Source organism: Microcaecilia unicolor, chromosome 11 (assembly GCF_901765095.1).
Source record: "Microcaecilia unicolor chromosome 11, aMicUni1.1, whole genome shotgun sequence".
Taxonomy (NCBI): Eukaryota; Metazoa; Chordata; class Amphibia; order Gymnophiona; family Siphonopidae; genus Microcaecilia; species Microcaecilia unicolor.
This window is the reverse complement of record NC_044041.1, coordinates 95,722,497-95,746,829: the sequence shown is the minus strand read 5'-3', so window position 1 is coordinate 95,746,829 and position 24,333 is coordinate 95,722,497. Positions and strand designations below refer to the sequence as shown.

Below are 24,333 nucleotides of genomic sequence, written 5' to 3'. Positions count from 1 at the left end.
GCCCAATAAACAAGTAAATAAATAAGTTTGTACCTGAGGGAATGGAGGGTTAAGCGACTTGTTCATTGTGCTAATGAACAGAATGCACATTAATAGTACAAATCTCTATTTGCTACAGTTCTGAGTTGCTCACTGTGTGCACCATACCAGAAGAAGCCAGAACCTTTATGAACTCCAGGAAACAGCTCTTTGTAACCATCCAAATGTTAATACAGGAATTAGCAATGAATCTGAGAATGGGAGTACAGAGGTGAGGTTTAGGCAAGTTATCATGGGTGAAAGACTAACACTTGAAGACAACACCGTGAAAAGCCATTCTGTCAAATATGTGGCAACTGATTATCTATCTAGTTATCATTTCTACAGCGCTACAAGGCATACGTAGCGCTGTACACCATACACAGAAGACAGTCCCTGCTCAAAGAGCTTACAATCTAAGTAAGACAGGTAAACAGACAGAACAATTAAGGGTAAGGGAATAAAGAGGTGAGCATAAAGGACAGGGTAAGTGAGTTAGGAGTCAAAAGCAGTGGTAAAGAGGTGGGTTTTGAGTTTGGACTTGAAAACGGCTAAAGACGAGGCTAGACGTATAGGCTCGGGAAGACTATTCCAGGTGTGAGGTGCAGCAAGATAAAAGGAACAGAGTCTTGAATTAACGGTAGAGGAGAAAGGGACAGATAAGAGAGATTTATCTACAGAACGTAGTACTCGAGGGGGAACGTGGGGGAGACAAGAGTGGAGAGGTACTGGGGAGCGGCAGAGTGAATGCACTTATGGGAAAATTAGGAACTTACCATGATAATTTTCTTTCCTTTAGTCATAGCAGATGAAGCCATTACGTATGGGTTGTGTCCATCAACCAGCAAGGGGAGATAGAGAGCACTCCATTTTTCACAGTGCCTCATGGCCAGCTAGCTCCACTGCCTCTTCAGTATTTGAAGCTTCCAAAGCAGTATGGCAAACCGCAATGGGAATAACATGAACTTTCCTCACAGCGAACGATGGCCCCTTAACAAGGGCATGAACTTAAAAAAGGCGGGAATGAACTCATCCTCCTGGAGGGAATAAACTCGTCCTCCACTTTGTATAAACGGAGGGAATACTTGCATCCTCCTGGAGGGAATAAACTCATCCTCCCAAAACATGAACTGGAGGGAATGAACTCATCCTCCTATAACCGTAACAAGAATCCTGAAGACTGTTTTCCGACTCCCCAAGGAAGGAATATAACTTCAGGAACAAGAACAGCACCTAAAATCAGAATCACTGCAATACAGACAACCATACAGGGAGGGCTCATGGCTTCATCTGCTATGACTAAAGGAAAGAAAATTATCATGGTAAGAACCTAATTTTCCCTTCCTTGTCATTAAGCAGATGAAGCCATTACATAAGGGATGTAACAAAGCAATCCCTAAATAGGGTGGGAACAAGCCACACCACGCGCTAGCACCTGTGCTCCAAAACGCGCATCCCTCCTGGCAGCCACATCCAGCCTTTAATGTCGGGCGAAAGAGAGCTTAAAAGCCCATGTTGCAGCACTGCAAATCTCATGAAGAGATAGTGCTCCAGTTTCCGCCCAGGAAGAGAAAATCACTCTTGTGGAATGTGCCTTAAAGGCTTCAGGCGGAGCCCGGCCAGACAGCAGAAATGCTAAAACGATAGCTTCTTTGAGCCAACAGGCAATAGTGGCTTTAGACGCTGAAGACCCTCTGCGAGGACCTGCAAACAGCACAAAAAGATGATCAGAGGTCCTGAAAGAATTTGTAATTCGCAGATACTGCAACAGAGTCCTGCGCACATCCAAAAGGTGCAACTGCCCAAATGAATCTGGAAACTCCTCCTCAACAAAGGAGGGAAGAAAAACAGGCTGGTTTAGGTGAAACGCTGAAACCACCTTAGGCATGAAGGAAGGCACAGTCCGAACCGTGACCCCTGACTCTGAGAATTGCAGAAAAGGGTCTCTACAGGACAGCGTCTGGAGCTCTGACACCCGTCTCGCCGAGGTAATGGCCACTAAAAAGACGGCCTTCAGTGTCAAATCTTTCTCTGAAGCACGCCGAAGCGGTTCAAAGGGAGCCCCCTGAAGGGCCTTCAATACTAACCCCAGGTTCCAAGCTGGACAAGGTGCCCGCACGGGAGGACGGAGCCGAAGCACCCCTCTAAGAAACTGTGCCACATCTGGATGAGCAGCTAAGGACACGCCTTCAACCTTGCCACACAGGGAGACCAATGCTGCCACTTGCACCCGCAGGGAATTATAGGCCAAGCCTTTGTGTACACCATCCTACAAAAAGTCCAGAATCGGCGAGACAGGAGCTCGCAACGGAGAAAGCGCTCTTGAAACACACCAGACTTCAAACTGGCACCAAATCCTGGCATAAGCCACAAATGTGGAGCGCTTACGGGCCTGCAGGAGAGTGAAAATTACCTTATTTGAGTAGCCTTTATCTCTCAATTGCGCCCTCTCAATCGCCATGCTATAAGACCAAAGCGGAAGGCGTCCTCCATGGCCACCAGACCCTGTGACAACAGGTGCGGAACCAGAGGTAACGGAAAGGGAATCTCCAACAGCATCTGTTGAAGGTCCGCATACCAAGGCCTCCTGGGCCAATCCAGGGCGATGAGCACCACTTCTCCTGGATGCAGCCGAATCCGCAGGAGCACTCGCCCTATCAAGGGCCACGGAGGAAAGACATACAGCAAGCCCAGGGGCCAGGTTTGAGCCAAGGCATCCAACCCGGCAGAGCAAGGATCCCTCCGTCTGCTGAAGAAGCACGGGACTTTGGCATTGGAACTGGTCGCCATAAGATCCATCACTGGCTTGCCCCATTTGGCACATATCTGCAGGAATACATCGTCTGCTAGTTCCCACTCCGCTGGATCGATCTGATGCCTGCTTAGTCGGCTTGCACGTTGCTCTGACCTGCAATGTGAGCTGCGGACAGGGACTGTAGATGCAGCTCGGCCCAGTGGCAAATTTGTTCGGCCTGCGCGGCTAGAGCTCTGCACTGAGTGCCGCCTTGTCGATTTATGTAGGCCACTGCTGTCGTGTTGTCCGACATCACTCGGACAGCCAATCCTTCCAGGGTCACTTGAAAGGCCAGAAGAGCCAGAAACACCGCTTTCAACTCCAATAGGTTGATAGACCACTCCGACTCGCCGGGCGTCCACAGACCCTGGGCATGCTTCCCCTGGCAATGTGCGCCCCAGCCCTTCAGGCTGCCATCTGTCACCACTAGGCACCAATCGGGGAGCACCTGCGGCATTCCCCGCCGCAACATGCTGTCCGAGAGCCACCACTCCATACTGAGGCGGGCCGCAGGGAGCCAAGAAAGTCTGCACTGATAATCCTGAGATACTGGAGACCATCGTTGAAGTAGAGAATACTGTAGAGGTCTCAGGTGCGCTCTCGCCCAGGGCACCACTTCCAAGGTGGCCATCATCGATCCCAACAGCTGGACAATGTCCCAAGCACGCGGGGGGGGGGGGGGGGGGGGCATCCTCAGGAGCAGACGGACCTGATTCTGAAGCTTGCACCGCCTTTGCTCGGGAAGAAACACATAGCCCGAGGCTGTGTCGAACCTGGCCCCCAAATATTCTAGAGATTGCGAGGGGGTCAGGTAACCCTTGGCCATATTGACGACCCAGCCCAGAGATTGAAGGACTGAAACCACTCTGGCTGTAGCTAGATGACTCTCTTTTTCTGAGTCTGCTCTGATGAGCCAGTTGTCTAGGTAAGGGTGAACCCGGATACCCTCTCGCCTGAGAAAGGCTGCTACTACCACCATTACCTTGGAGAAGGTTCGGGGAGCTGTGGCGAGGCCAAAAGGCAAGGCCCAAAACTGGAAATGTCTTCCCAACACCGCAAACCGCAGAAACTTCTGGTGCGGGGGCCAAATTGGTATGTGCAAGTAAGCTTCTTTCAGGTCCAGAGACGTGAGAAACTCTCCTGGCTGTACCGTCGCAATGACGGAGCGCAGGGTTTCCATGTGAAAATGCCGCACTCTTAAGGACTTGTTTAGCTCTTTTAAGCCCAGGATCGGGCGAAAAGACCAGCCTTTTCGTGGCACCACAAAGTAAATGGAGTAGCGGCCTAGACCTTGTTCGGCGGGAAGCACCGGGGTCACAGCCCCTATCCAGCACAGACTGTGCAAAGTCTCCTCTACCGCCGCCGGTTTGGCGGCAGAACCGCATCGGGACTCCACAAACACATCTCTCACCGGGGCATCGAATTCTATTCTGTAGCCATCTCTGATCAGGTCCAAAACCCACTGATCTGCGGAGATTTTGGCCCACTCCTCGAAAAAGAGGGAAAGTCTTCCTCCGATGACAGGAAACAAGGAGGGGGCCGGCGCACCATCATTGAGAGGGTCGCCCCTGAACTCCAGGCCTTGAACTGGCAAGCTGCGGAACGTTTGTCTGAGCGAAAGGAGTTTCTCTGCTGAAAGCGGGCATGCGAAGTGTACCCAGCAGCACGCCCCGGGCGGTACCTTCTAGCTTCACGGAAGCGAGGTCTGTAAGAGGAGCGGACCGCCTGGCCCTTAGAGGAAGGCTTCGGCCTATCTTCGGGCAAGCGCTGAGGTTTGGAATCCCCCAGGCCTTTAACAATGTTTTCCAGCTCCTCACCAAACAGGAGAAGGCCTTGAAAGGGCAACTTCACCAACCTTTGCTTAGAGGCCAAGTCCGCCGCCCAATGTTGTAGCCAGAGTGCGGCGAGCCGCCGCTGCTACAGCCATTTGTTTAGCCAAAGCTCTGACCATATCATAAAGAGCGTCAGCCAAAAAGGACAAGGCCGACTCCATCCGCGGAGCCACTTCAGATAAGGTCTCCGCTCCATCACCGGGCTATTCCACTGCCTGCTGTAACCAAGCCAGGCAGGCTCTAGCAGCATAACAACTGCATGCAGACGCCCGAACAGTGAAACCTGCCAAATCAAAGGACCGCTTCAGAGCTGAATCAAGCCTGCGGTCTTGAATATCCTTCAGGGCAACACCTCCTTCAACAGGGAGGGTAGCTCTCTTTGTCACAGCCGTGACCAGGGCATCCACTTTAGGCATTGCAAAGCGAGCCAAATATTCCTCACTCAGAGGGTATAATTGCCCCATAGCCCTGGCAACCTTCAAAGGTCCCTCGGGGTCAGCCCATTGAGTCGAAATAAGCCATTGGATGGAGTCATGCAAAGGAAAGGCTCGAGCAGGCTTTCTGGTACTAGCCATCCTTGGATTAACAGAGGAGGCTGTGCCACTCCCAGGATCTTCAATCGAGAGGGCTTGTAAGGCATCTGAAATAAGTGCTGGCAGCTCCTCGCGGTGGAAAATCCTCACCACAGACAGATCATCAAGCTCCTGTGGCAATTCTGCACCCGACTCTAGCTCCTCAGCCCAAGACGTTCTGCCAGACCCCTCAGAATCCTCATAGCCCGACCACGGGGGGGGGAAAAGGGGGGTGCGCCACACTCAGAAGGGGAATTAGCCCTTCTGTGTTTATCAGGAGGATAAGAAACAGGCAAAGCCAACTCCAAAAGGCCAGGATCCACCGGGGGAGCAGGCAGAGGGTCCGAAGAACCCTGTGGAAGAGCTCTTTTAAGCATGTACGCCCTATGCAGCATTAAAACAAAATCAGGGGAGAAAACCGCTCCCTGACCGCCCGGATCCTGCCTAGGGCTATCAGCTCTATTATTAGCCTCACTCAGAGGACCCCCCCCCCCCGGATTCAGGGCTCTCCGTCGCAACGGAGGCCGCGCCATGTGGAAAATTCAAAATGGCGTCCGCTGCCAGCTCAGAGCGCAAAAGATCGCCGCTCGCCATGCTCGGGCCGGCTCTACCGTCTGTACAGCACGAATTACAGAGCCCCGTTGCTGATTTGCGCTTGCCACAGTTAGAACAGCGCTTTACAGTCTCCGCAGCCATCGCCGAAAACGTCGATAAAATTCAAAAATGGCGGTTTGCGTCAAAAACATCCCGATCGCGGGCCCACCCCGGAGGAGTCAGAAAACACTCTTACCTCACTAGACCGAGTATCACAGCTCCAGTCCTGCAGAAGAATCTCAAGAAAAAAAACCTCTTTTCCAAGATTGCTGCGCTAAAGCGCGACGCGACTTTATTTATTTATTTATTTTTTAACGCTGTGAGGAAAGCAGAGGCAAAAGAGGTAAATAAAAACACTCCGGAGGTTCAGATAAGTGGGAAAGGCAGGGAAAGGCGAACCAATGTGCCTGCATCCACTGAGTGGGAAAGGACAGGGAAAAGCAGGCTAATATGTCCACATCCACAGGGGCATGGGTAAGGCAGGGAAAGGGCTGACCTAGGGCAGCCACCCTTCAAAGTGAAGCTGCTATAGCCTCTAACACCCCAGCTAACAACTGGCAAGCCAGGAGCCACCCCCAGGCAGATTTTTGATGGAGCTCGAAGAAGCTGCAGCCACCCTGCTTGGGGAGATAGAGAATACTGAAGAGGCAGTGGAGCTAGCTGGCCATGAGGCACTGTGAAAAATGGAGTGCTCTCTATCTCCCCCTGCTGGTTGATGGACACAACCCATACGTAATGGCTTCATCTGCTTGATGACAAGGAAAGGTCAATTATGGTTCTATAGGCTTTCTTCTCTGCATCTCATTGAAAACTGTTCCTTAGGAATATCAAAGTTTTACCATTTCCTTGCAAATCTCAACTCAAATAAGCTGCAGATTGCTACGCTATCGGTCCTCTCTAAGTGAAAACAAGTACGTGAGTGTTGTGTGTGAAGGGGAAAAAGTACAGAAGTAGGTGAGTTGGGTACAGGAATCCTGTATCTACCATCAGAGGAGTGAAGCTACTTGTTTAAATACAATTTCCCATCCAAAGTTCAATCAAAATGCTGCGGAAAACTTGAGAAAATGTCCAAAGCATCTCAACATGTATTCAACCTCAATCAGAAGGAGCCAAAGTTTACACAATCCTGTACAGCATGCTAAAGTATCTTTCATGGAGCTTTTTTACCCCTTAAATACAGAATATAAAAATGCAACTAGCAATTTTGAGCATGTGTCATTAATAATCCGTCCCCTGACAGAAGATAAGGAAAAGTGGAAACACATCAGGAAACACCTGCTACTTTCTTTTTCTATGGGAAAAAATTTTTATTTCAAGGGCACTTTTTTCTTGCAATGGTAAAGTACTTAATAAACATTCAGACTTTCCTCATTTTTTAAAGAGAAGGGGTTCAGAATTAATAAAGAAGCGTTCGGTTCTGTTGCTATCATTAGACCTAACAGCAGCTTTTGATATGGTGGATAATGATCTGCTCATATCATGCATAGCAAGTATAGGAATTGCAGGCTGAATACGTCGGTGGCTTCATTCATACCTTACAGATAGGATCTATAGGGTTATTTGGCAAAATGTCACTTCTACCCCACTCCAACTTCCCTGAGGTGTTCCCCTGGGGCTCTCATATACGCAGATGACATTGTCTTGGCACCCTTAAATCTCGTGGATATCTCTTCCTTGGCAACACGTAACACACTAAGATACAACAGATAGAGACTTCGGTGGGGGTGAACAAGCTACAACTTAATGTGCAGAAAACCTGCTTGCTGATATTTAGCAGGGCTCAATAATCTCTATCACCATCACTTCCCTCCCCCCCCCTAGGCTCTGCTACAGAGACACCCTGTGATTCTACTAAAGTGTTGTGGGTCCTATTGGACCAAAACCTTATATTTCAACATGTCTCATCTACAATCAAGGCATACTTCTTCCACCTGCGGCACCTTCGGTCAGTACAACACCTCTTGGATCAGGATACTCTACTTGTCCTCATTCATGCATTTGTCATCACACACATAGACTAATGCAATACCCTCTTAAGGAGGTTCGGCCAAAAGGGGACCAAGCTGCTACAATTACTTCAGAACACTGCCATCAAATTGCCCTCTTAAAACCTGAATACTGGTTACCAGTGCACTAACGAATTAAATATAAAATTTTGCTTTTAGTGTACAAAGTGTTATTCTCAGGTTCCCCAGCTTATTTGTCCTTTCAGCTACTTCCTTATGTTCTGTCCAGACCACTATACTCCAGTAAACATCAGCTGGTGTTCCCTGGACCCCACGAGATGCCTTTGCGCACTTTTCGCAATTCAATGTTTCATGTCTTGAGCCCCTCTCTGCGGAACACCCTACTCCTGATAATACTGACAATAAACACCCTCTCAGAGTTTAAGGATATGATTAAGGTCCACTTATTTTGGGAGGCCATAAATCACTAAATAGATCATTATAGAGGTATGCAGTCAATTCTTCCTGGAGCCTGTTGGCACAAGCATTTTTTTTTTGCATTTCCTTGGTTCTATGTATTTCTGTTTATGATGTTACCTACATACTATATTTGTATTTATGTTTTATATCGTATCTATATACACCGTTTTGATGGTCTGAACCTAAGCAAGTAATCAAATAAAATGCACCTTGAACGATTTATATACACAGATACGTGTGTGTGTGTATTATATATATATATCTATCTATATATATATAGATAGATATATATATATACTAGTAAAAAAGGCCAGTTTTGGACAAAAATGAATTGGGCGCTAGCAAGGTTTTGCTCCCCCCCTCCCTCTGTGTGACTGCAGGACCCCTCCCCCCTTCTGGTCCCCCTCTCCCCCTTTTGTGTGGTCTGAGGACCCCCCTTTTCCCCCGTTTGTCTCAGTACCCCTCTTCCCCCTCTTCCCTCCCCCTCTCTGAACTGTGGACCCCATGCCCTCTGCGTCCCCAAACGTTTTCGGCCCTCACCCCCCAAGTTGCCAGCACTACCACTCCCCCCCCCCCCATGTGGCCACCGCTGGACCCGTCCACCCACCCCCCACCCCGAGGTGACAGCAGGCACTGCAGCACCGTCCACCCCCCCCCAAACTGGTCACCGGCACTTCCACCCCCCCCTCCCCCGTGTCCTACATCAGTTGCGCGCCGCTTCCCCCCCCCCCGTCTCTGTCAAATAGAGAAACCAAATTTTAAAACGTTAACCTGCGAAAATGTTTTTCGAAGGAATCGTAGCCCCGCAGCCAGCCATGGGTTCAGAGCTGTGCATCTGCTCCTCCTCTCATGTTTGACGTCACTGCCCCTGGACTGGAGGTGTACCCCGTAGCGACTCCTCCTCTCACGTTGCTACGGGGTACACCTGCAGTCCGGGGTAGTGACGTCAAACCTGAGGAGGAGGAGCAGATGCACAGCTCAGAACCCATGGCTGGCTGTGGGGCTACGATTTCTTCGTAAAAACATTTTCGCAGGTTACCTTTTTAAATTTGTTTTCTCTATTTGATGGAGACGGGGGGGGGGGGGGGGGGGATGCGGCGCGCAGCTGATGTAGGACAGAGGGTGGGTGTGTGCAGCGGCGACCTGCTTTGGGGGGGGTGGGAGGGTGGAGTAGAGAGTGTTGCGACTTTGGGGGGGGGGGGTGGAGGGTGGAGCAGTGGGTGTTTTGACCTGGGGGGGTGGAGGTGGTGAGCGGTGGCAACATGTTAGGGGGGTGGAGGGTGGTGGTGGTGGAAACTTGGGTGGGGGGGTTAAGGGTGATGGGCGGTGATTGGGGGGGCCATGGTGTTGGGAAGTTGGTAGGGGTGAGGGGCGGGGACTTTGGGGGTGTGTGGGCATCTGGCTGCTTGCTTGCCTGCTTCCCTCCCTTCCTTCTCTCTCAGGTTTTTTTTGTTTGGTGGAGTTTATGTGCTCCGCCCTCGACGTCATCACGTTTGACGCAAGGGCGGGGCACAGACATGGTGTGTTGGGGGGCTTCACCACCATGAACTTACGAACCGGTGTGTGAGTGCCTGCAGTGACGTCAGTGTTTGCCTCAGAACGTTGAGAGAGCGTTTTATTATAGTAGATATACTAGTAAAAAAGGCCCGTTTCTGACACCAATGAAACGGGCGCTAGCAAGGTTTTCCTCGGAGTGTGTATAAGTACATAAGTACATAAGTAATGCCATACTGGGAAAAGACCAAGGGTCCATCGAGCCCAGCATCCTGTCCACGACAGCGGCCAATCCAGGCGAAGGGCACCCGGCAAGCTTCCCAAACGTACAAACATTCTATACATGTTATTCCTGGAATTTTGGAGTTTTCCAAGTCCGTTTAGTAGCGGTTTATGGACTTGTCCTTTAGGAAACCGTCCAACCCCTTTTTAAACTCTGCTAAGCTAACCGCCTTCACCACTTTCTCCGGCAACGAATTCCAGAGTTTAATTACACGTTGGGTGAAGAAAAAGTTTCTCCGATTTGTTTTAAATTTACTACACTGTAGTTTCATCGCATGCCCCCTAGTCCTAGTATTTTTGGAAAGCGTGAACAGACGCTTCACATCCACCTGTTCCACTCCACTCATTATTTTATATACCTCTATCATGTCTCCCCTCAGCCATCTCTTCTCCAAGCTGTATAGCCCTAGCCTCCTTAGTCTTTCTTCATAGGGAAGTCGTCCCATCCCCGCTATCATTTTAGTCGCCCTTCGCTGCACCTTTTCCAATTCTACTATATCTTTCTTGAGATGCGGCGACCAGAATTGAACACAATACTCAAGGTGCGGTCACACCATGGAGCGATACAACGGCATTATAACATCCTCACACCTGTTTTCCATACCTTTCCTGATAATACCCAACATTCTATTCGCTTTCTTAGCCGCAGCAGCACACTGAGCAGAAGGTTTCAGTGTGTTATCGACGACGACACCCAGATCCCTTTCTTGGTCCGTAACTCCTAACGTGGAACCTTGCATGACATAGCTATAATTCGGGTTCTTTTTTCCCACATGCATCACCTTGCACTTGCTCACATTAAACATCATCTGCCATTTAGCCGCCCAGTCTCCCAGTCTCGTAAGGTCCTCTTGTAATTTTTCACAATCCTGTCGCGATTTAACGACTTTGAATAACTTTGTGTCATCAGCAAATTTAATTACCTCGCTAGTTACTCCCATCTCTAAATCATTTATAAATATATTAAAAAGCAGCGGTCCTAGCACGGAGTGTGTGTGAGAGTGAGAGAGTGAATGTGTGTGTGTGTGTGTGACAGAGAGAGAGTGAGTGTGGGTGCAAATGTGTCTGTGAGTGAGAGTGTGTGTGTGAGAGACAGATAGAGTGTATGTGTGCGATACACAGACTCTCTGTGAGACAGAGAGTGTATGAGATCGAGAGTGTTTGAGAGTGACTGTGAGGCATATTTTCAAAGCACTTAGCCTTCCAAAGTTCCATAGAAACCTTTGGAACTTTGGAAGGCTAAGTGCTTTAAAAATATGCCTCTGTGTGACACATAGAGAGTGAATGTGATACAGTGTGAGAGAGTGTCTGAGAGACAGTGTGGAGGGTGAGAGAAAGACACTGACTGTGAGAGAGAGAGTGTGTGTGTGGCAGAGATACCTCCCCCCCTCCCAGGTCTCTGGACCCCCTCCACTCTGGTCTCAAGACCACCCCACCCCTTCTGGTCTCAGGACCCCCTCCCAATGTCTCCCCTTTCTTTCTGCATCCTTCCATCCAGTGTCTCCTTTTTTTTTTGTACCCTTCCATCCAGCGTCATCCCTCTTTCTCTCCCCATCCTTCCACCCATCTACCCTCTCTCCTGATCTTTCCATCTAATGTCTCTCTCCCCCTCCTTCTATCCAGTGTCTCTCAATCTCTCTACCCTTTTCTGTTCAGTGTCCCTTCTCTCTTCACATCCTTCCAGTCTCTCCCCTTTCTCTCTGCATCCATTCATCCATCTCCCCCTTTCTCTCCACATCCTTCCATCGTGTCTCTCTCCCCATCCTTCCATCTGTTTTCCCTGTTTCTCTCCCTATCCTTCCATCCATCTACCCCCCCCTCCCGATTCTTCCATCCCGTGTCCCTCTCTCTATCCCCTTCTTTCCTTCCAGGCCCGCCCACCCAACACATACCCGCCAAGTCTCCCATGAAACACGCAGTGCCAGCTCCCTTTTCCGGCCACTGCTGCTTCTCCTGTTGAGCAGCAGCAGCCGGTACAAAAACAAAAACAGCTGTTTTTAAAAAGCAAGCACGGCATCGCAGGCAGCCATCAGGCATCGGCTGTCGGCTCTGCAGCCACTCCTCTCACCTCACACGTCACTGCGCTCCTCCGGGGTCTGCTCCAGGGGCAGTGACGTGAGAGGCGAGAGGAGCGGCTGCAGAACCGACAGCCTGATGGCTGCCTGCGGTGCTGCGCTTGCTTTTTAAAATCGGCTGTTTTTGTTTTTGTACCGGCCGCTGCTGCTCAACAGGAGCAGCAGCAATGGCCGGAAATGGAAGCTGGTGCCGTGTATTTCACGGGAGACTTGGCAGGTCTGTGTTGGGTGGACGGGCCTGGAGGGAAAGTGGCTGGGCTGGGCGGCGACCTCGGGGGGGGGGGGGGGAGCAGTGGCTGCGGCGACCTCATGGGGGGTGGAGGGGTGAGTGGCGGCGGCGACCTTTGGGGAGGGGTGTGGTGCCGAGGGCGGGGCCTCGTGGTGCTGTCGTGCGGTTGGTCAGTGCTGCGTGTGACGTAAGCCTGGGCTTCGGAGCCTAGCAGACCAACTCAGCCACGAACACAGGCAGCAAGACAGAACGTTGGAGTTGAGAATTATTATATAGGATATATATATATAGGTGTGTGTGTGAGCGATACTTTTAAAAGTCACTCTCCTATCCAATGCCCAGCACAGTCTAGTCTTTGATAAAGTTCAGTCACTGCACTGCATATTCCGCTTCAAGGAGTATCTCCTTATTAGCCTCTCTCTTCAGCATTTATCCATCTTCAATTAAAAAATAAAAATACCCCATTAAACAAATCATTTAAGCTATTTTTGTTTATTTTTGCTTTAGACACGATAAGTAGCACCATTATTTGCTCTGGTAGAAGAAAACCTGCCTCACTGGGGGGGTTTATCTGGATCCTGCAGTGAAGCTAAAACAGGCCCAAAGCAATACCATTTCTTAAGAGCACTTGGGAAGTAGAAACTTGTGAACTTTCACATAATTATTAGTTGTTTTTGTATGGATCACACATTGAATTTTCACTTGCTGAATTGTGCAAACTTACTATTTGTTCCATTGGTAGAAATGTCTCCAGATGGGTTAGTTTTGTACATAATGAGCCTCACTCCTAAGATGGGTTATATGGAGTGTAACCTCACTCTCTCAAACTTACTGCCAACCCTCGCTGCATCATACCAAAGCGCATCTCCTTCTGGAGTCCTATGGGTAGACTGGAGCCTTCTTTCAGATATATCCTCATACATGATTACCCTTTATTGACAACATTCTTTTATTATTCTGTTCAGTTTGGGACTTCTTACTTTTTTCTGACACGTATACTACAAGGGCTTCAATTTAGGAGTTACTTAACTTTCACTCATCACTTGGTACGTTAACTGAAAATTGTTGCTTTAACAGGAGAATATTCTTTGAAGATTACTATCCCCTCTCTATGCAATTCTAAATCCACATCAAGCTTGCTTGATGTTAATTAAACATTTCACCAGGAAAGCTGTTCCCTCTAAGCTACTCCTCTGCAATTCACCTGAAGCTGAGAGCAGCCATGCTCCGAACAAAGTCATAAATTACGCACAGACAGAACTGTAAATGCCAAAAGGAACACATTTTTAAAATGTCAGAACAAAAAAGACTTAATTATTACAGGCTGGTCACAACTGTTTGCTATACCAACTCTAACTACTAGTATTATCTAATGTGCACTGCCTACAAGTCACAGAAAAAAAAAAAGAAAGAACAAATCGCCTTACATTCAAACCAGCTGGTATTATTACACCATAGAATAGACACGTGAGCAAAAATATATCTCCCATTCAAGAGGCCAATTATGCAGAAAACAATTTGTAGGTCACATAGGCAAGAAAACAAACATACTCTGGAAGACAGCAGAAACACGCACAAAAACAGCTTTCAAGGTCAAAAAATAGGAAAATATTAATGGCTGGATTACTAAAGAATATTACTGAGTTAGCAGGAGCTAATGGTCTTAGAATGCATTATTAGTAACTAAAACAGATCCTGTGGTAAACAGCAAACGTTAACATGCCTTAATGCATGTTAATCAGTCACGCACATTAGTAAATCTAGCCCTAAATTACTTATATACACCTGTAACTGAATAATTTAACAGGCTGGTGAGGCATTAACTAAGGGCCCTGTTTACTAAGGTGCGTTAGAGTGTTTTTAGCACGTCTACACTTAAACCGTGTGCTAACCATGTAGGCCCCTATAGGGATATTGTAGGCATGTACATGGTTAACGTGTGTTAAAAATGTTAACGCGCCTATAACGCTGCTTAGTAAACAGTGCCCTAAGTTGTTAAGCTGCTGTGTATTACCAGTTAACCAATGAATACAAAACCACCAGCTAAAATTGGGGGGGGGGGGGAATGGAACATTGAGCAATTTGTGCATTTGACTCATGAGGCTGAGCCAGGGGGTATTAAACATTTCACCACTGACCACTCCAAATAAGATTTAAAACACGAAGCTTCAAGAAGTTCCATTAAAAAACTGACATATGAGGGCTCATTTACTAACATGTGCCAGCACCATTATCACATGCTATTTGCAGGCAGTGGTCCCTGCGGAAAAAGCAGTGCTGTTAAAGGAGACACATAATGAAGAATCATTCATGGAAAGAAGAATCTGAACCAATTCACAGGACACCTGAATATATCTAAATTTTTTATTTTTTTTGCTGTGCAGGTTTGTCCTGACTGGACTGTGAATTCTATGAAGCGGCCTTAATTGTGTCTATGTATGCTATCAGTTACCAAATATCTAACTAGAAGCAACTGAAAAGTCAACAACAAAAAAGTTATATAGTTTTATTTCTGTATTTAACAAAATGTTTCTATATCACCATCTACAATTGTGAGAAGTGTACAAAGCCACGTAAGAACTTTTTAGCACAGTGAAATAAATAAAACACAATACAGAGAAACAAAATTTTAAAAGACTTAACACACAAGGGAACAAAACCTATTGAACAGGGGTTCCAAAAAGCAAAAAAAGGTACCCAAACTCCAGACATAAAGGGATAGATTCTACATATCATGCCTAAAACATTGTCTCCAGAAAGAATAGGCCTAGCGCCCATCCGCACAACTAAATTTAGCTGCGGGAAGTTACACCAAGTAAAACTTGGTGTCAACACCTACACCTAAATTAGGCGCAGACCAGGTGTATTCTATAACAACACACATACTTTTAAGAAATTACCAAAATCTGCCTATGGCTATGCCCCTTTTTCAACTAGGTGACTTAGAATTTACGCACATTACTTTACAGAATATGCTTAGACAATTCTGCGTGCAAATTCTAAATAATGTCAAATAGTGTCAATCTTTGCTTAACTGGCAATTATCTGTGCATCTGCGCACACAACTTTAGTCCCACTACATAGAAACCGGGTGAAAATAGCTGAGAAAAGACAAGTAAAATCAGTACTTTCTAAACAATAAAAAAAAGAGGCAATGAATCCCAGTAGGTAGGCCCAACCATCGGAAACACAAAGGCCCAGACAACGGCCATTTTAATGAAGGACACCAAGGGGCTCATTTTCAAAGCACTTAGCCTTCCAAAGTTCCATAGAAACCTAAGTGCTTTGAAAATATGCCTCCAAGGGTCTCATGTTCAAAGAACTTAAACTTACAAAGTTCCACAGGTTACAAGTGAGGTGTATTTTCAAAGCACTTAGCCTTCCAAAGTTCCATAGGTTTCCATGGAACTTTGGAAGACTAAGTGCTTTGAAAATATACCTCTATGAAACTTTGTAAGTCTAAGTGCTTTGAAAATACACCTCACAGTAACTCTTCACTGGCTCACTGCAAAGACTGAGGTGTCAACAGACAAAAGTCAACTCATATAGAGCCTCATGTGTTACACAACTCATGTTGCTGAACAGTAGCGTTGCCAGTTCAGCAACACATGGTAAAACGTGGCGGTCAGTACAGTGAGTTGCCTAATGTTTGTGTGTTGGTCACTGTCAATCTCTTTCTGGGGGCACCAGGAAAGCAGTTTTAATAGATTTGGTTACCTCGCAAACCCCTGGGACTGCAGCACTGGATGCTCAAGAGAAAAACTAATGCTTGAAGTTTTTCTCGATATACATGTTACCCATAAACCTAAGTAACAAACACCAACAGTGCACCCTACCTGCCAATGTTGACAGCACAGAGTAAACACACCAATAACATGCACAACACCAGCAGAATGGGACAGAAAATGCAGGGATCTAGATAAATAATTTTCAAAACGTCCTGTGGGTCAACCAGCTAGTCAGGTTTTCTGGATATCCCTAATGACTATGCAAGCAAGAGTTAAACATAAAGGCGTTCATAACCACGCAAATGTGACCATCTCTGAGAAAAAAGTGACTAAAGTAGTGAATCCAAAATGTTGAGAATGGCTGATTTTGTCATGAGTCAATAAGCAACCTGAATAAGCTACATATTCGAACTTCTGCAACTTTTTAATTTTTTCACACAAAAGGGTTTTTGCTCTTAACAGGAAATTGTTTGCTCTAACAGAATTCATTACAACCTCATTTTTTGCTTCTAGTGAGTTTAATCACCTTTTTCCAGAGATGGTCGCAAATTTATCTTATGCATATTCACTGTGGATATCCTGAAACCTAACTGGCTGGTGGTCCGCCAATACCAGCCTGAGATCCACTGATCTAGGAGAGAGTGTATGAGGACAGTAGGACACTACATAGCACAAATAGCTTTAGGTCCATTACTTGATTGACCTTTCCAGCTAGCATGAAATATTAAACAATTTCACTTTCCTTTGTAAGTTCCAGAAAAAAGGGGATTGTTCTTTTGCAGAATTTCCTCTCCAACATCAACCAAACATCACCTCTGTTCAGTTAAATAATGATGTACCAACAACTACCAAAAAACACACATTTCAAGACTCCTGGTCACAAGAGGTTTTTGCAGTAACACCGTAGAAGGAGCAAAACAAAAAAAAAGCTGTGACTAGCTTTTGAGAACTCCATATATTGTTTCTTCACTGACTTGATGAAGGAAGCACAGCTCTCAGAAGCTAATCACAGATGTAGTGAGTAAATCCAATCAAAAGCCATTAACTACAGTATATTTGTTGAATATTTGTGCATATCCAAGAGTATTAATGTGGTAACCACAGTACTTGTCCAAGATGGACTGACATTTAAATATGGGAACAAAAGCTGATTTCACAAGCATTCATATTACCTTAATTTCTTTTGCTATTCAGCAACACTCAGAAGAATAAACACTATCTGGAAAGGATAAACTTTGGCTATACGTGGTCCATGGATATCTATTTTCTCACATCACATAACTTAAAACACATTTTCGTTCAGAAGCACATAATTCTATCCAGAGTTACTTACAAAGCATCAACATTGCACAAACTGCATTATTCCTTTAACATGTAAATAAGTGTTAAGACTGGTTAAATTAAATTACTTTCCTCCTATGACAGGAAAAGTTGCATTATCATAATAGAACTGTAGCATGCTTCATAGAAATGCAGTTTGTTCTTGCACATAATGTCCATACATTCAAACATACTATGATGTATTCTTAGAAATACAAGGTTTACAAGCATAATGTATATGTCGAATGTGAGACAGATGCCCAGAAATACCTGTTTTGGCTTCCTTTTCCATCTCGAAGAGTTACAGAAATAGGTGTTAAAGTGTTCATGGAAAGGAGGCTAGCCACAGATGGATAAAGGTTGGTGAGAAAAAGGACACAAACTTATAGGCTACGGAAGTAAGTATTGTTTTAGAGTACAATCGGGGAAAGCCCCCACATATACTATGGACAACAGCAGGCTCTCAAATGCAATGGCAAAAAGTTTTCTTTAGCACAGCAAAACTATAGTAAAGGCACTGCATCACAGTGGCTAGCTATTATATCTGCAATCAACTACCTGTGTGTGTCAGCATGAGGAAAGCCTAATCATTTTCTGGGAAAATACTGTCTACTACACACCTACACAGGAAATGCAATTATTTTTATTATCAGAGATCTACACAAAACTGACAAATCAAAAAGGAGAATGGAAAGCAATGAAAGTTCATCAGGAAGCCTTCGAGAAGAACAGCAGGTTTGCAGGAAATAAACCCAGAAAGCTCAAGGAAGGGCAGCAAAAGCAACATATGAAGTCATTTACCGATCGGCCCGGCTCAAGGCTCGCTCTGTAATGTGTTCTATAGAGCGTGCACTACTCAACCCTGCGAATGAATCGGTTAAGTGCTAGGCCGAGCGCTGCTGGAACGAACACCAGTTGCTTCACAAGTGCCAGAAGTGGCAGATTATAATCCCCACCCCCACCGTCTAAAGTTCCGTCGGAACGAGGTGCTCAAAAAGCCTAAAGGAAAAGCGTTTGCCCGTGGCCGGTGTAAAGAAACGAGCAGCGGGGCCTGGCGGAGGCCGTTCGGGCCCAGCCGATCCCCGGCCTGGAGTAGAGCGGTTAAGCCCGTCTTTGCACTCCGTGGGCGCCCTAAACACGGTGCCGTTTTCCGAGCTCCAGCTAGCGCCCGAGGAAAGCTCCACGGTGATTCCCGCTGAGAGGGGAAGAAATCCTGCAGAGGGAGGCACGAGGTGATGTGGGGAGGTCCCAGAAAGAGCGGTTTGGTGGGGAAGGCTAGGTCCCAGGAACCGAAGCAGGAGGTGGACGTGGTGTGGAGGGCTGAGCCATAGAGCAAGGAACTGAGGCAAGAGGTGAGGAGGGCCAGATCTCAAGGACCGAGGCAGGAGGTGGAGGTCGTGGGGAAGGAAGGCCAGATCCCTGCGACAGGGGCAGAAGGTGTGGGGAGGGCCAGATAGTAAGGAACCCAGACAGTAGAAGATGGTGGGAAGGAAATCCCAGGGTACAAGCTAGGAGGTGGAGGTCGTGGAAAGAGCCAGATCCTAGGGCATGAGATGGAAGTGGTGGGGAGGGAGGGACAGACAATAAGGGACTGAGGCAGTAGAGGATGGTGGGAAGGGGCTGAGGCAGGATGTGGAAATGGTGGAGAGAAAAATTCCAGGGGCCCAGGCAGGAAAAAGTGGTGGGGAGGGACAGGTACCAGGGGAACAGAGGCCAGGGGGGAGGAGAGGGACAGGTACCAGGGGGCCTAGGCATGAGGCAGTAGTGGGGGATTTGAGGTGGTAGCGGGGAAGGCCAAGTACCATGGGACCCAAGGTGGTAGCAAGCAAGGCTGAGTGCCAGGGGGGCTGAGGCCCAAGGCAGTAGCAGGGAAGGGCCAGGTACCAGGGGACGAGGCACAAGGTGATAGCAGGGAAGGCCAGGTACCAAGGGACGAGGCACAAGGTGATAACAGGGAAGGCCAGGTACCAAGGGATGAGGCACAAGGTGATAGCAGGGAAGGCCAGGTACCAAGGTGGTAAGACATGAGGTGATAGCAGGGATGGCCCGGTACCAAGGGGGTAAGACATGAGGTGATAGCAGGGAAGGCCCGGTACCAAGGGGTAAGACAGCAGGCAATGGCAGGGAAGTCCGGTTACCAGGCACAAGGTGGTAGTAGGGAAGGCCTGGTTCCAGGGGTTCCATGGCACAAGGTGGTAGTAGAGAAGGCCAGGTACTCTAAAGCTAAGAGATAAGGTGTAGTGGGGAAGGCCAAGTACCCGGAAGCTAAGGCACAAGGTGGAAATGGAAAAGAACAGATACCAAGAGCTAAGGCAGACGGTAGTGGTGGTGAGGACCAGATCTCAGGAGGCAAGGTACAAGGTGATAAAGGTCCCAGGGACACATATGGAGGTGCCGGAGAGCTACAGATTCCAAGGACTCAGGCAAGTGATGGTGGTGGAGGAGAGGAACAGGTCCCAGGGTTGTGGCAAGACATAGAATAAAAGAGCAGGCTCAGGAATCTAAACAGGAGGCACCAGTGAAGGAGAGCTCCTAACCATAGAGGCATAAGATTTCAAAGAGGAAGGGCCAAGACAGGAGATGGGGAGGGGGAAGGATCTATCATCTACCACCAGCAACACCCCTCTTAACCACTTTCTTCCTGGGTTCATTGACAGTCTCATTTTCTTCTCTCCACCCCCACTCCAGAACCCCCTGACAGCTGTTCATCACCCCCACCGAATCTCCTCATCCTAAGACCCCCTGACAATCCCAACACCTTCATATCCTCTTTCACAGCATCCTGATAGTCCCTCTCCCCCAACTGACAATCACCCTTTTCCCCTCCTTCCCCCCTCTCAAACACATTTCATAAAAATCTCCCTCCTGCCTCCTCTGGGGTCCCCAGGGCAACTCTTTATTTCCTTCACTTGACAGTTCCTCTTTTTCTCCCTCCTGGCCCCCTATGTCCGTTCTTCCCCCTCTCCAGAGCTTCCTGACAATCCTAATCCTTCTCCTCCTCCCCCCTCAATCTCTTGTTACTCCCCTCTTCAGGGCTTCCTCACAGTCCTGCTCCTCTTTTTCCGGGCCCCTCAACACTTCCCTCCCCAGGACCTCTTGTCAGTTCCTTTTCTCTTCTTCCAGGGCCCCTCCTTTACCTGCTCTCCCCATAATCCCCCTCATTGTCTTCCTGTGCCCCTCATCTCCTGATGGTCCCTCTCCCTCCCCAAGGCCTCCTGACAGTCCATCTCTCCTCCTCTTCTTGGGCCCCTCATAGCCTCCTTTCCCTCCCCAAAGCCTAGCATTCCCTCTTCTTCTTCTCCTGGGTCTCTCATCTCCCCCCTCCACCTGACAGCCCCTCTCCCTCTCCCCCTCCCTCTGCATCCCCTCCACTATTACTCACGTTGCTCTGGGGATCTATGGCCTGCAGCAGCCGTTCCTTCATCTGCTGCGGGGTTGCTGGAGCCGCTGTCATTGCCTGCTGCCGGGACGGAGCGGGGCGGCCGGCCAGCGGGGTTCGTCCCGGGAGGGTCGGCGGGGGCCGCGAGTCACTGGCCGTCACAGGGCTGAAGCTGCTGCTGAGAGCGGAGCCACATGTTCCTCCCCCCGCGGTCAGCGGAGAGCGGGGGACCGGGAGGGAGCTCGGGGCCGGGGGAAGCTGCGGCGTCTCTCCCGCGGGCCTCGAGAACACAAACCGAACTGCTCCGCACCGCCCGCGGGACGCTGGGAAAGCGGGAGGGGGAGGAGCAGGGAGGGCACGCTTTGTGACGTCAACACCCCCACCGGCGCGCGAACTCCTTTGCGTGCGTCGCCGACGTCGTCGGGCATGCGTGGTGCGTCTGTGTGCTTTCTGGGGTTGTGGTTGGTAGTACCTGTGTGGGTATTAAACATACCTCTCCATCTACCCATGAAAGAAGACTTACTGTAGTAGGGCTTCTTTCATGGGTGGGTGGAGAGTAGGTTTAGTAGTATGTCTGGGCTAGGTCTGTCTGTAACTCTTCTTTAAATTCGGTTTTTATTACAGTTTTGAATGTTAGCTTTAAATCGCAGCTTCCATATCATCAAGCTGATCAATCCATAGACTGGTGGGTTGTGTCCATCTACCAGCAGGTGGAGATAGAGAGCAAACTTTTGCCTCCCTATATGTGGTCATGTGCTGCCGGAAACTCCTCAGTATGTTCTCTATCTCAGCAGGTGGTGGTCACACACAGCAGCAGCTCTGGCTAGGCCTCCAAGCCTAATCCTTAGGTTTTGTTGAGGCCTGGGGTTGAGGGCTCTTTTGAGCAAGTGCAAACCTGGTGGTGCCAGGTCCCTCCTTTTCTCCCCCCTCCCGCTGGCTCCGTTTAAAAAAAAAAAAAAAAAAAAATTTTAAACGTCTTTAAAGGCGTTTAATTCGACGTTTCTTTAAACGTTCATTGCAGCTACTCACTGGGACACCAGTTCGTTACAGCTCGGAGCGGCAAGCAGGTAATTTTACCTTTTTATAGCGGGCAGGGGGTTCCCCGATTCTTCTCCTCGTGGCATATGGCGTCGGAGGGCGAGGGCGCAAAGGGTCGCTCCCCGGATCGCTGGAGCGCTTCTAGAGGGGATGCGGGGGTTTTACAACCTGATTCGCCCTTGATGGGTGACAGTTTAGTGACCGATGAATGTCCCGGTCGTTCCTCCGGCGTGGCGGTTTTTTCCCGCCATAAACGCCCATCCCCCGCTCCTCGCCTCCGCCATCTTGGCCCGGCCACGCGGCTCGGACGGCTTCTTCGTGGGCCGCCCTTGAGGTTGGAGACAATGCCATGAACGCCCTTAATTTGGGCGACGGCACAAAGCGGCTAAAGTTAAGCGCCGTTCTTCCCGCGCGGCTCCTTCGCGGAGTTTCGCGCCGGACGCCATTTTGGATGCGCAGCATGTCTCTCCCCCGCTATTGCGAGCGCCGGTTGAGAGTGCGTCTAGGGCTGTTGCCCAGGCTGCGGAAGTGCACAGTCTGGGGGGTTTCTCCCCCGAGTTTGTTTTGCTGCTGCATCAGGCTTTCCTCATGCAAAACGCTGCCCCTGCTCCCTCTTCTGATAAAGAGGTTGAGGTTCCCAGAGGTAAACGCCCTCGGGTTGATTTCCAGGCCTTGGAGGACTTTGTCTCCTCCGATGTAGATGAGGGCAGCGTGTCTGAGGTCTCCCAACGGTCCTTTGCGGATTCCTTGGAGGAGATAGATCCCCGCTCGGATGGAGCGGATGACCCCTCTGCAGCGCGGCTTTTTAGCCCAGAGGATTTGCCCAACCTGTTGTTACAGGCCATGGACACTTTGAAGATTTCCTCTCCGGAGGACGTCTCTCCCTCAGCCCCTGTTGGCTCTGCCATTATGCTGGGGACGAAGCGCCCGCCTAGATCCTTCCACGTGCATGAGCCATGCGGCTCAATGGGATGTCCCGGAAACGAGCCTTAAAGTGGCTAGGGCTATGTCCCGCCTCTATCCTTTGGCTGTGAGTGAACGTGAGGCCTATCTGTGGCCTACCGTGGATTCTTTAATCACTGCGGTGACTAAGAAAACGGCGTTGCCGGTGGAAGGTGGCACGGCCCTAAAGGACGCCCAAGACAGAAGATAGGAGGCGGCCTTAAGGTCGTCCTTTGAGGCAGCTGCTTTAAGTTTGCAGGCCTCAGTTTGCGGCTCCTATGTGGCCAGGGCGTGCCTGACTATGGTGCAGCGGGCTTCCCCCTCGGATCTTTCCTTGAGGGCTGATTGGCCGGCCCTGGAATCGGGCTTAGCCTATTTGGCAGACTTGCTGTATGATGTCTTGAGAGCCTCAGCTAAAGGCATGGCTCAGACAGTCTCTGCGCGGCGGTGGCTTTGGCTGAAACATTGGTCTGCTGACCACGCCTCTAAATCCCGCCTGGCTAGATTGCCTTTTAAAGGCAAGCTGCTCTTTGGGGTCGAGCTGGACAAAATCGTGACCGATCTCGGCACGTCTAAGGGCAAGAAATTACCAGAGGTCAGAGCTCGGGCTAGTACTCGTCCCGGTACCTCCAGAGGACGGTTGCTGGAAGCCCGTCGGTACCGCCCGGGCAAGTCGGGTTCCTCTGCCCCCTCTTCCTTCAAGAGGAATTTCTCCCCCAAGCAGCATTCCTTTCGCAGAGACCGCCGTCCCGGAGGTGCTCCCTCCGGTCCTCCCCCAGGGTCTCGTACCCAATGACGGGGCCTTGGTCCACGCCCCAGTGCAGATTGGAGGACGGCTGTCCTCGTTTCTGGGCGAGTGGACCACTATAACTTCAGACGCGTGGGTGCTGGAAGTCATCAGAGACGGCTACAAGCTAGAGTTCTGCCAACCCTTAAGAGACGGGTTTGTACTCTCTCCCTGCAAGTCTCCGGTCAAGCTGTGGCAGTGCAGCAGACCTTGGACAACCTGATCCGCCTGGGTGCGGTCGTTCCGGTGCCAAAAAATCAGATTGGCAAGGGACGTTACTCCATTTACTTTGTGGTTCCAAAGAAAGGAGGTTCTGTCCGGCCTATCCTCGACCTCAAAGGGGTCAATCGGGCCTGGAAAGTGAGGCACTTTCGCATGGAGCCTCTCCGCTCTGTTATAGCGGCAGTGAAGGCAGGAGAGTTCTTGGCTTCCTTGGACATCAAGGAAGCGTACCTGCATATTCCCATCTGGCCTCCTCTCCAACGCTTTCTGCGTTTTACAGTCCTGAGACGACACTTCCAGTTCAGAGCCCTCCCTTTCGGGTTGGCTACTGCTCCGCGGACCTTTTCCAAAGTAATGGGGGTCATAGCGGCCTTCCTGCTAAAGGAAGGAGTACAAGTCCATCCTTATCTGGACGACTGGTTGATCCGAGCCCCCTCTTATGCAGAGTGCGGCAAAGCTATGGACCGGGTAGTTGCTCTTGTGAGCTCCCTGGGATGGATCATCAACTGGAAGAAGAGCCAGCTGCGCCCGACTCAGTCCCTGGAGTATCTGGGAGTTCGATTCGACACCCAAGTGGGCAGAGTGTTCCTGCCAGACAATC

The 24,333-nt window shown here is 49.2% G+C and overlaps 1 protein-coding gene across 1 annotated transcript in view; it reads right to left on the bottom strand.

Moving 5' to 3' along the window:
• The window catches only part of MED26 (mediator complex subunit 26), a 139,118-nt gene extending 118,055 nt beyond the window's left edge, over window positions 1–21,063 (bottom strand). The window contains exon 1 of the mRNA XM_030219671.1: window positions 20,747–21,063. Within this exon, the coding sequence (XP_030075531.1) occupies window positions 20,747–20,818 (72 nt within the window). The 5' untranslated portion in view covers window positions 20,819–21,063. The remainder of the gene's footprint in view (window positions 1–20,746) is intronic.
• Between the last annotated feature and the right edge of the window lie 3,270 nt (window positions 21,064–24,333).